The sequence below is a fragment of the Sturnus vulgaris genome, chromosome 15, assembly GCF_052056855.1.
Source record: "Sturnus vulgaris isolate bStuVul1 chromosome 15, bStuVul1.hap1, whole genome shotgun sequence".
Lineage (NCBI taxonomy): Eukaryota > Metazoa > Chordata > Aves > Passeriformes > Sturnidae > Sturnus > Sturnus vulgaris.
The window spans coordinates 3,295,146-3,305,696 of NC_142257.1; the positions used below are offsets into that span (position 1 = coordinate 3,295,146).

General features: G+C 50.0%; 2 protein-coding genes across 3 annotated transcripts; both read left to right on the plus strand.

The window, feature by feature from the left end:
• The first annotated feature begins 291 nt into the window (after nt 1-291).
• On the plus strand, nt 292-8,774 carry LOC106852971 (bromodomain-containing protein 8-like). 2 transcript variants are annotated; one of them, XM_088173519.1, is made up of 7 exons: nt 292-589; nt 3,805-4,083; nt 4,477-4,680; nt 5,913-6,058; nt 6,707-6,793; nt 7,131-7,199; nt 8,141-8,774. In XM_088173519.1, the coding sequence occupies exons 1-7, from the start codon at nt 425-427 to the stop codon at nt 8,361-8,363; spliced, it is 1,173 nt and encodes a 390-aa protein (XP_088029645.1). In that variant the 5' UTR covers nt 292-424; the 3' UTR covers nt 8,364-8,774. The 2 variants fall into 2 exon arrangements, with proteins under 2 accessions (XP_088029645.1, XP_088029647.1); XM_088173521.1 differs by lacking the exon at nt 292-589 and adding an exon at nt 2,599-2,720.
• A 240-nt stretch (nt 8,775-9,014) lies between these two features.
• Nucleotides 9,015-10,392, plus strand: NHP2 (NHP2 ribonucleoprotein). The gene is made up of 4 exons (XM_014875963.2): nt 9,015-9,177; nt 9,294-9,363; nt 9,438-9,543; nt 10,119-10,392. The coding sequence occupies exons 1-4, from the start codon at nt 9,030-9,032 to the stop codon at nt 10,242-10,244; spliced, it is 450 nt and encodes a 149-aa protein (XP_014731449.1). The 5' UTR covers nt 9,015-9,029; the 3' UTR covers nt 10,245-10,392.
• Nucleotides 10,393-10,551: the final 159 nt, after the last annotated feature.

Here is a 10,551-nt window from a genome sequence, read left to right on the forward strand (position 1 = left end):
ACAATCCATAAATCACAGGAATGCTGCACAGTGCTTGGATGGAGAGGAAGATTCCCTCCTTGAGTGTGTGAGGATATGGCACCGCTGTGGTGACACTGGAGATCAAACCTTGAGAAGTTAAATACTGCAGTCTTGGTGGAGCTTTCCTTAGGAGAAAATGCATTGAAAAGGACTTGACATTCTTTCCCCAGAGATCTGTGGAGGCTGCAGTAGTCAGAGTGAAAATCTGTGATCCCAGCACCCGTAGGCAGGATTGCCAGTACCCGCTTTCACATCTGAGCTTGTGTTTTTACTGTTTCTACTGGGAATTACAGTCCTTTTCCTCAGCAGCATGAAGACTTGAGTGCTCTGCGAGAATTTCCAAGTCACTTTCTGCTCATATGACCTGAGATGAAACTTGCATGCTTTCTGCCCACACAATCTCATGAGGGAAAAAAAAAAACAACAAAATGACACCATCCCTGATTGTTGCACTAGCTGGGAGTGCTCTGCACTGTGTGCAGCATGTCCAGGGTGCAGCTTTCTGATAGACAGGTTTCAGGAAACTGAGTCACTGGGATTAAGACCAGAGGCATTGCTGCCTTATCCAGTAAGAGCTCTCAATTTTCACAAGTTCAGTGTTGAAGTTGGCCGTGCCTGCTGTGTCAAGTTCCGTGTATTGCTGAGGTGAATTTTCACCAAGAGTCACTGATGTGGAAATGCTGGAACTCCCTTGGATTGGTGATTGGTTAATTGTCCTTCACTGCTAAACCCAAGAGCAAATTTCTGGTTTGAATTTGTATTGTTCTCAGTTCATAGCACAAAAAGTTACAGGGGTCTTTGTCTTTTTGTGCATTTTATGGAGTGATTTCAGTTAGGGACAAACATTTTAGCACTGGGAACGTAATGGTTCTAAACTAAAAGAGGGCCTTTTTAGACTAGATGAAGATTTTTTTTTTTTTACAATGAGGGTGGTGAGGCCCTGGCACAGGTTATGCTGTGGATGCCCCATTCCTGGAAGTGTTGAAGGCCGAGTTGGACAAGGCTCTGAGCAATTTGGGATAGTGGAAAGTGTCCCTGCCCATGGCAGGGGAGTTGGACCCAGACAGCCTTTAAAGATCTGTCTCAGCCCAACCCATTCCATGATTCTAAGTTGGAAAGAACCTCTGTGTGTTCCTTTCCTTCATTCAGCTGCTCAGAGCAGAGCCAGCTTCAAATATTTACTTTATACCCAGTCAGAATTTCCTGTGGTGCGACTTGTCATCCCTGTCTCCTTTCACTGTTGGGCTCTGAGAAGAGCCTGGCTCCGTCTCTCTGCAACACCTCTGCCCTGCCATTGTCTCTGCTGGAAAACTGAAGGTGCAGCACAGAATATCTTTATCACACCCTCTGGTAACTTGCTTTCATAATGGCAAGCATTGCTGTTCCTTCCTACCCTTGGTTTCTTCTCTTATCCAGGTATTTTTCTCTCAGCCTTTTCTCTTGTCCCATGACATTTTAATAGTCTTTAGTGATGTTTAAGAGCTTTAAAACTCCAAGATATGATTTTCTGTGCAGAGCCTCATTCCCTCTTTCCCAATTCATCATCTCATGCTCTGACTACTTATTAATTCTCTTCTTCCTAATACTTTGTTCTAATCTGTCTAGTACAGAGCTGATGTTTTACTGTGCTGCATTTCCCAGCACCCACCCTTTTACAGACAGATAAAACTGTCACCCGTTTCTGGTTTTCTTCTTAAATGACAAGTTATACACATAGGCTCAGTCACATTATATTTAAGCTTCTTTAGGGCTCACAGATGAATCCCAATGGGTTCTAAGGTTTATTCACTCCCTCAAATTGTTCTAAAATCTCCCCTGTTGACATTTTAATGAGAAATCGTCTCTCAGACCCATCCCAAGAGATGCTCTCATGTGAGCTCCTCTGTGGCAACTGCTGATAATGATGATTAATTTGGTTTTTCCAACTGGCCCTGTTTTCCACTGAAATGTTTGGCACTGATCATGTGTCATCCCCACTGATCATCTGGCAGCTTCTGATGTTTTTGATGAGGTTTTTTGTTTTTATTTGCTTTTATGTCTTTAGCAAATTGTTCTCTTTTTTTTTTTTTGCCTACTTTATGTGGATTCTACATTTCATTTATTTGACTTCAGGCTTTTATCATTTTTCTTGTTTTGACATGTAAGCTCTTTTTAAAGTCTGTCTTTTTGATTTCTAACAGCTTTTTCCCAGAACAGCAAGGGTTGTGCAGTGTCTGATCTCTGCAAAGCGAACTAAAACTTTCCAATTTGAGAGAGGTTCCTTGCTAGTGACTTATGTGGCCAGCATAATTAAGAACTATCAGGCAGTTCTTAATTAAAAGTTCAAGTCTATGTCATTTTGTCCGGAATTGGTGTAGAGCTGAGCTGTCTGTGATTATTTCACTGATCATGTCTTGGAATAACACTGCTGTTCTGCTCTCTGGCATCTTGAGTCTTCCAAGATTTGGTAAAACTGAACATAAGGCTGAAGATCTCTTTAATCTTATGCCCAAGTTCCTAGGACTTCCTGATTTTCAACGTTTATCCCTCTGGAACACAGAAGGATGATCACAAGTGATCAGATTACCCCAGGTTGAGGCTTTTCAGTGCCTCTGCTTGTGGAAGCTCTGCTGAGGCTGCAGGAGAGAGCTCCAGGCACAGGTTTCTCTTCAGATGGAATCTCAGTTTGCTCAACTCCCTCACCTGGAAGCTGAGAGCAGGTAATGTTATCTCTCACCTCATCAAATTTCATCTACTGCCGCTGAAGTGAACTTTGAAAGAGGTTTCTGAAGGACAGGCTTTCAGACCCAACTCTGCAAGTTCTCAAAATAAGCAAAGCAGTTTCCTCATCCCAGACCCAGTGGATTCTGTATTTCTCTCAGTTATGCACCATAAACTGAATTTGGAGCTGTGCTAGCAGTACTGAGAATGGAAAAGCCAATCAGTGAGAAACGTGCTTGTTCAAAACTCTGAAAAAATTAGGTTGTATATAATTAAATGAAGACTCCAAAGACAGTGTTAATTAATGCATAGAAATCTCCATAGGTGCAGCATCCAGGCAGCTCTATTCAGTGGCAAGATGCAGATTTTGGGAAAAAAAATGTGTTGTACTGTGACTCTGCAATCAATTCCCTAGACTTGGAGGACTCAGAGTGCACTCATGTAGTAGAAGACATTTAGGCATGGACTAATGAACAGAGAAGAAATGAATGGTTTCTTCCTTCTTAAGAGAATGCTAACTTTTATTTTCTGCAATGGATAGAACTGTGCCTGTTGGTGTGTGACTGTGTGGGTATAACTCTTCTGGTTCAGGTACATGAGATAACACTATCCAGATAAATCACACTCTCTCTGTAAGGTTTGTAGTAAGTTCTCTCCAGTACCAAGTGGAATTTCAGTGAGTTGTCCTTGGACTCACCAGTTGTTCCCAACACTCAGCAGCTGAGGAGCCCCAGCAGGACTCGGTCTGAGCTTGGTGGATGCCTTCAGCACCTTAAATATGGAGCATCAGCAAAGCCATGTGCTCCCAGACAGCTCAGCATGCCCTGAGCAGTGACCCACTGACCAGGGCAGGGAGAGAGCCCAACAAAAGTAGCAGAAAACCTGAAATTCAGTTGCTCTGAAGCAGCAGTTTGTGTTGCAGAGCTGCAACCCTGCCATGTGCTGTGTGGTGAGCTCAGGTGTAGGCTGCTCACCTCAGAGTCTTTCCCATGCTGTGGCCCTCCAGGTGTGTCAGGAAATGATCTGGGCTTGGGAGTTCTGGGTCAGGGTACAAAGAAATTGCTGTCTTTTCATTGTTTACAGATGGGCCGTGCCTGTAAGTCTGAGTTGGAGTCTCCTATCAAGTCAGAGGACAGTGATTTCCAGTCTATTCCCGACTGGGATTCAAGCTCAGATGTGGATGTGAGGAGCTGGAGAACTACTGAAGAGGTGACCATGGGGAAGTTAGAGGGAAGCAGCCAAGAGCAAGCGACAGACCATGAGATGGAGCTGAGTGAGCCTCTCTGGGAGGATGATAGTGAAGATGACCACGAGGCAGAGAAGCCATGTGAAAGTGACAATCTTTTCCAGTTCCTCTTGGAGGTAGGGCTATTTACAGGAAGATGAGCAGCATAGTTCAGGCCCTCCTGAAACACTGGGCTTTCGAGGGCCTGCACCATCCATACAAACAGAAACAGTCTGGGGGCACAGCAGAAGCTCTGGATTCACTTTCTCCCCAGCCCAAGTCCAGCCTTTCCTCCCATTTGGAGCTCCCACTGCACCCAGGCAGCTGCTTTGCCAAAACACAGCTCACCCTTAAGCACAGAAATGTCAGTGAACTGACACTGTAATAATAACACAGGGCTTCATCAGATATTGCAAGGATTCCTAAAAATGGAAAGGCGTTCATGAGTGATTGCAAAAATAGCATCTCTGCTGTTTATTTCTTCTCCCTTTTGCCTTCACAATTTGAAGTAATAAATCACTGTCTTGCAGGTAACCCAGATGTTGGAATCTTTCTGCATTAGCAGCACAGAGTCATCACAGACTCTGTGGGATTATTGTGGCTCAGAGAAGCAGAGTGATGAGGAAGAAGTGGGGTGCCAGGAAAAGACCACAGGAACAGGAGTGTCAGGAGCAGAGGAAAGTCAACTGCACATCTTGGCACAAGATGAGAAAGAACACTTCCTGGGAAGAGAGGTAGGAGAGTGGTGGTCCTGAAAGAGCCTCTGGCCCTGGATGAGATGAGACAGTGAAGGAAACCAGCTCTGGAAGAGATGGGGGAGCTCCAGGTTCTGAGATGGGGGACAAAACACACAGGAGGGGAACACAGAAGAAATGTATGAGGGAAGGGTGTTTTTTATGTATGGCTGTATGTCTTTATAAACAGGAAGCTTGTTACAGATGAAACCCTCAGATGTGAGTTGGAGGAATTGCTCCTTGGCAGTGTAAAGGTGACTCATGAGAGCTGGCAGGATACTCTCAGGTTTAAGGCAAGGTTGGAATACTTGCCTGGTTCTAATTGCTGTGTTTTGCAGCACAGCTTGGCTGGTTTCAGGCCCACGTGGCTGTGCCAGCAATAACCATCTGCCCCTGGGGACTGTCATGTCCTGGAAGCAAGCACTGTCTAGCCTGGGTTTGCATCAGTCCTGGGTTTGGGGGCTGTGGGCTCCCACCAGCCTGCTGGGTATTCCTGGGAAAGTAACACAGCAGTGGAGGAACAGTGACATTTGTCCACACTTGTTCTCTCACAAACTGAGGACACCAGAGACAAATGACTCCAGGATTTCACCTGTTCAGCCAGGACAGTGTATTCCCAGCTCTCAACTGCTGTTATTCCCAACAATTCCCTTGCAGTTCTCCCAGTGGTCATAGCCAAACACAGTGTCCAGTTTCTTTCTGAGAAGTCTGCTCGTGCTTCAGATCTGCTGAGGATTCTGAGGTGCTCCTGCATGAAATCCCACTGAGCATTTTACTGGCAAACCACCACAACAACAGCACTGCTCTCCTTCCTGGCTGAGTCTATTCCCTGTCATTTTAACGTGGGAGTTTGTGAGGAAACAGCCCTGTTGAACTCCAGGGGTTCCTGTTATCTGTATCTGGAACTTTAGCAAGCCTGAGGCAGTCTTACCTCAGCTCCTGATTGTCCTCTCTACATCCATGACTCTTCCCAGAGAGCAGACAGACACAACACTGGGCACCACTCAGCTCCAGAGGGTTTGTGTCAGCCAGGGGTGGATGTCATCCAAGAGATCAGACACAGCTCTTGCTGGGAAGGTCTGAGTGAGGTCAAACAGCATCCTCTGAGTAACAGAGCAAGCGAGCTCCCAGCTGAGCCTGGATGCAGGAAAGGGACATGCAGCAGGCTGGCATCTAGATGAAGGATTCAGGTAATGTGCTGCCATTTTAGATGTATCCTCTGTGCTTGTCAGGGCAAGAGTCAAGAGCTACCTGGAGAACCACCTTTAGATGAGCTGCATCCACCAGAGATGAGTGCTCAGGCCCTGGATCAAGGTGACAATGATGGCACCTCTGCATCCGCAGTGCTGGACTCCACAGGCTCTCCCAACATGAACCTGTAAGTAGCTGTTACTCTTGCAAATGCAGCAGAAGTCATTTCCCTTGTCACATACGAGAACAAGTGCATGGCACAGGTCACATCCAGGGAGGTGAGATAGCCAAGCAGAGCAGGAGGGAAGGAGGTAACTTGTGCTATCTCTGTATCTGCTGGTATTATAGGGCATTGATCCTAAGATGAACTAAGAAGAGGAGATTAAAAAAGAGATTAAATAGAAAATACATGTTTTCTCAAGTCAAATAGGCCTGGTGTGAGCTGGACATGAGGCTGTGTCAGGCAAGGCGTGTCAGTGACATGCAGGCTCTGCCACGTGTGATAACTTGGACTGCCTTTCAAAGGAAAAATGTGGGATTTTGGGGAGAGAAGCTTCATAAAAACCATCTCAGTACTAAGTTCTGAACTGCAGAGTAGCTTGAGCTTTTCTGTCCAATTTGGTCCTGCTCCTTATCTCAGCTTTTATTTTACCTCTTGTCCTTCATCTTCCTGCACTCTGGATGTTCAGTTGTGCATTCTGATGCAGAACACTCCCACCATCACACTCAGAGGCTTTTTGTAGCTTCATCCACCTGGATGTGGTGGGTGCCAGCAGAATTGTCACCTCCTACTTTGTCTTGAGTGTGATGATCTGGCAGTATGTTCACTCCACAGGCTGCAGCCAAGCTGGAATAACCCCCTCCAGCACCTGATCCTCAAAAAAAAGCTCATGTCCGTCTGGAGGATGATAGCCAGCCACAGGTACGTGGGAGCAGAGGGCTGCATCAACATGTCCTGAACACACTGCCCTGAGTTCCAGCTTCTGAGTCACCAGGCCTAGTCCTCCCCTCCCAGGGGCTGGCCTGTCTCTGCAGGACTTTGCTTTGGGAACAGCTGCCTGCTGCAGAGCTGGAGAGAACACTGCATATTCATTTCCTCTGCTTGATTTCCTTAATGTGGCAGAGCCCAAATGCTGCTTCCTACACAGCTGGTACAACACTGGCTGTGGCCCTCAGGGCCAGCAGGGAGAGGCAAGCCCTGCTTCATGATTTTGGTGTAGGGGCAGGCAGAGAAACATTCTTTGTCCTTGTCCCTGTAGGTTCAGCAGCCCGTTCCTGAAGCCAGTGTCAGAGAAACAAGCCCCTGGATACAAGGATGTGGTAAAGAGGTGAGTTTGTCGAGGAAGTGCTCACTGGCTGATTTCTCTCTGGTTGTTTTCTGCCTTCTCTGGTTTCCAAAGGGCCAGTGGGATGGTTTCCTTCCTCCTTTTTCAGGGTTTGGCTGTCACCAGCATCTCCCACTGATTCCTTTCAGTAAAACTCCCTTCTGGGTAATTAGAACCTGGAAGTTTGCACTGACTCTGGAGCTGGTGAGAATTGTGCCTGCCCTGTGCAGGCATTGCATGGCTGGCTTGTCCCAGGCACAGTCTCTGGGCAGGGGATCCAGGCCCTGCAGCTCAGCAGTCCCTTCTCCCCATGCTGGGAATGTGCCTCAGGAGATGCCCCCCTCCTCACCCGCTGCGAGCGCCCCAGATGTTTCACTCTCAGCACAGAAGTGGGTCATAAGAATATTTCCCAGAGAGATTAATGGCATTTTTTCAGAGCTGAATCATGTTCTATTCTGGTCACAGTTGTCCTCTCTGCAGCCATTCATTTTCCCATTCTGTCAAAATAAGGGAAGTAATATTTATTCCCTATCATGTTCCCCTTACCAGCACTGCTATTTTTGCTGGTGGCACCATTCGATCTTCAGGGGATTTAATAGATACCTATTTTAGTAACTTTTCTTTCTCCACTAAGACCTGGACTGACTTCCTGAAGACTAATTACTGCTTGCCTTCTCTGGAGCTCAGCATCCCATTTTTTCCAGAGGTGACTGCTAATGACCTGCCAAGTTGATTGGATAGCAAGTGTCACATTGGCTGAACTCGCTTTTGTCTGGCTTGGAAGAAAAGCCTTTCTTACTCCTCCCTGTGTGTCCTGAGCAATAAAATTGATTGAAAATAGCTGTGCTTTCAGGGCCACCCTGAAATGAGAACATTCATGTAGATCCCAAAGGGTGCCTGGCCCTGGGTTGCAATTTCATTCTTCGTCTCTCTGTCTTTTATAGACCCATGGATTTAAGCAGCATAAAAAAGAGGCTGTCAAAGGGACACATTCAGTCTGTGATGCAGTTTCAGTGTGACCTGATGCTCATGTTCCAGAACGCCGTGATGTACAACAATTCTGACCACCACGTGTTCCACGTCGCTGTGGAGATGCAGCGAGAGGTCTTGGAGCAGCTGCAGGTCTTGGCTGAAGCCATCCTGTTGTCCAGGGACAGGCTGGAGTGAGGCAGAAGGTAACCAGCCCTGCCTGAGGCCTCTCTCAGCTGGAGCAGCATTGTTTCTGTAGGTCAGGGCATCTCCTGGGCTCAGGGGATGTGCTGCCATGGCTTTGGGTAGACCTCATTATCCCCAGTGCTGGCTGCTGGGTTGATGGGTTGATTCAAAGCAGTTTTTGGGAGGGTACCATGTTGGAAGCCTCCATTCTTTTTGGGAGAAGCAAGAGTTCCCTCGGATCTAAAGCAAGGGAGAAAATCCTGTGTGTGGCCAGCTGGATGAAGCAGGCGCAGCCCGTGAGGGTGGCTGGCTGCACACCGGACACGGCAGCGTTCCCGTGTTGAGTTTGTTGTGCTGTTGTGTTGGGTCGGGTGGGTCCAGCGTTACCAGCACTGACCACGCCCAATAAAGGCCTATGTTGAAGCTTGTCCCGGCCTGCCTGACACTGGGACTGGGACCGGGACTGGGAAGGGGCCCAGAACTGGGACTGGGGGTGGGACCGCGAAACGCGGGACGGAGCGCGTGGCCGTGAGCGGTACAAGCGCCGCTTGCCATTGGCTGCCTCGACTGTCTGTCAAAGCCAGAGCTGTTTCCGATTGGCTGGCGGGGAGCTCGCGGGCTCGTGTCCCACCCGCGGCGCGGCGCGTGCCCCGGAAGCGGAAGCGGCCTGGTGCGGCCATGGCGCGGGACAAGCCGGAGGCGGCGGCCGAGGCGGAGGCGGCACCGGAGCTCTCGTACCGGGAGCAGCTCGACTTCCTGAACCCCATCGCGCAGCCACTCGCGTCCCGCAAGCTCACGCGAAAGCTCCTCAAGTGCATCAGGAAAGGTCTGGTGGGCCTGCCATGCGGCCGGGGTGGGGGGGACCGGTACGTGGCGGCGGCGCTGTGTAGTCCCCCACGCTGCGGTTCTCACTCAGCCCCTCACGCCGTGGTTCTCTTGCAGCGACCAAGCAGAAGCAGGTCCGCCGCGGTGTGAAGGAGGTGCAGAAGTTCATTAACAAGGGCGAGAAGGGGTGAGTGCTGCCCTGGCCCCGCGGCCCTGCGCGGCCCCGCCGGCTTGGCCGCTAACACACGGCTGTCCCGGCAGGATCACGGTGCTGGCCGGAGACACGCTGCCCATCGATGTCTACTGCCACATCCCCATCATGTGCGAGGACAGGAGCCTCCCATACGCATACGTCCCTTCCAAAACGGTGAGTGCTGGGGTTAGGGAGGAAGGAACCGGCCCTGGTGAAGGGGAACGCAGTGAGGGGCCCAGGCTATGACCGGAGCCTTCCGGGGGAGGTGCAGATCCGGTGCCCGAGTAAAGAATTCGGTGCTTGTCCCTGATCCAGGCACAGAAGGGACGGGGGGAAGGTATAGGAATGTTTCACTGTGGACTCACAGAACTGTTGGGCATGATAGAGTTCCTGCAGCAGCTCCGGGACAGAGCCAGCACAGCTTTTCCAGGCATCTGCAAACAGGGAGTCTTTCCAGCTCTTTTGTAAACAGGGAGCTGGAGGGGCAGTCAGTGTCTTTGGAGCTTCAGCTCCAGTGCAGGCAGCTCTGCAGACCCACTCTGCCAGTCCCTTCTGCTAGCCAGCTTGCAACTGGTAGGAGACAAGCTAGGAAAAAGGCTCATGACCCCAGTATGAGTCCAGAGGCCTTGGGTGTGATGGGCTGGACAGGCAGAGTTCCCTGCATTGAACCAGGGCGTGCAGTGAGCTGGTCCTGAGCTCTCAGCTCGGGAAGGGACCTGGCACCCCATGGCCTCTGTCTGTTCCCTCAGGACCTGGGAGCTGCAGCTGGCTCCAAACGCCCGACCTGTGTGATCATGATCAAGCCCCATGAGGACTACCAGGAGGCCTACGACGAGTGCCTGGAGGAGGTGTCGGCCCTTCCCATGCCGCTGTGAAGAGCCGGAGCCTGTGCCCTGCGGGGCTGTGGCGAGTCCCTGTCCCTTTGCCCGGGGACCACACGGCTGTTTCTGGGGACTCTGCCAAGAGGACTGATGGGGGGATGCTGAGCACTGTGGGGTGAATAAAGGTGTCTGTGTTTTTGTACAACGTGGTCCTGCTGCTCGGGGCGAGGGCTGGGGATGTCCATGCCAGGGCTAAACCACAGCGGGGGCGGGGGTGAGGCTGCCCCGGGATCCCGCCCGGCCCGGCTCGGCCCGGCCCAGCCGTGAGTCACGGCCATGCCCCGCCCGCTTGTACCGCCCA

Excerpts from the sequence above, each read along its gene's own strand:
- LOC106852971 (XM_088173519.1), top strand. The coding sequence starts at position 425 with ATGAGGGAAAAAAAAAAACAACAAAATGACACCATCCCTGATTGTTGC. Across the intron at positions 4,084-4,476 it reads TTTTCCAGTTCCTCTTGGAG|GTAACCCAGATGTTGGAATC; the intron begins GTAGGGCTATTT and ends ACTGTCTTGCAG. Across the intron at positions 6,059-6,706 it reads GGCTCTCCCAACATGAACCT|GCTGCAGCCAAGCTGGAATA; the intron begins GTAAGTAGCTGT and ends TTCACTCCACAG.
- NHP2 (XM_014875963.2), top strand. The coding sequence starts at position 9,030 with ATGGCGCGGGACAAGCCGGAGGCGGCGGCCGAGGCGGAGGCGGCACCG. Across the intron at positions 9,364-9,437 it reads ATTAACAAGGGCGAGAAGGG|GATCACGGTGCTGGCCGGAG; the intron begins GTGAGTGCTGCC and ends CTGTCCCGGCAG. Across the intron at positions 9,544-10,118 it reads CATACGTCCCTTCCAAAACG|GACCTGGGAGCTGCAGCTGG; the intron begins GTGAGTGCTGGG and ends CTGTTCCCTCAG.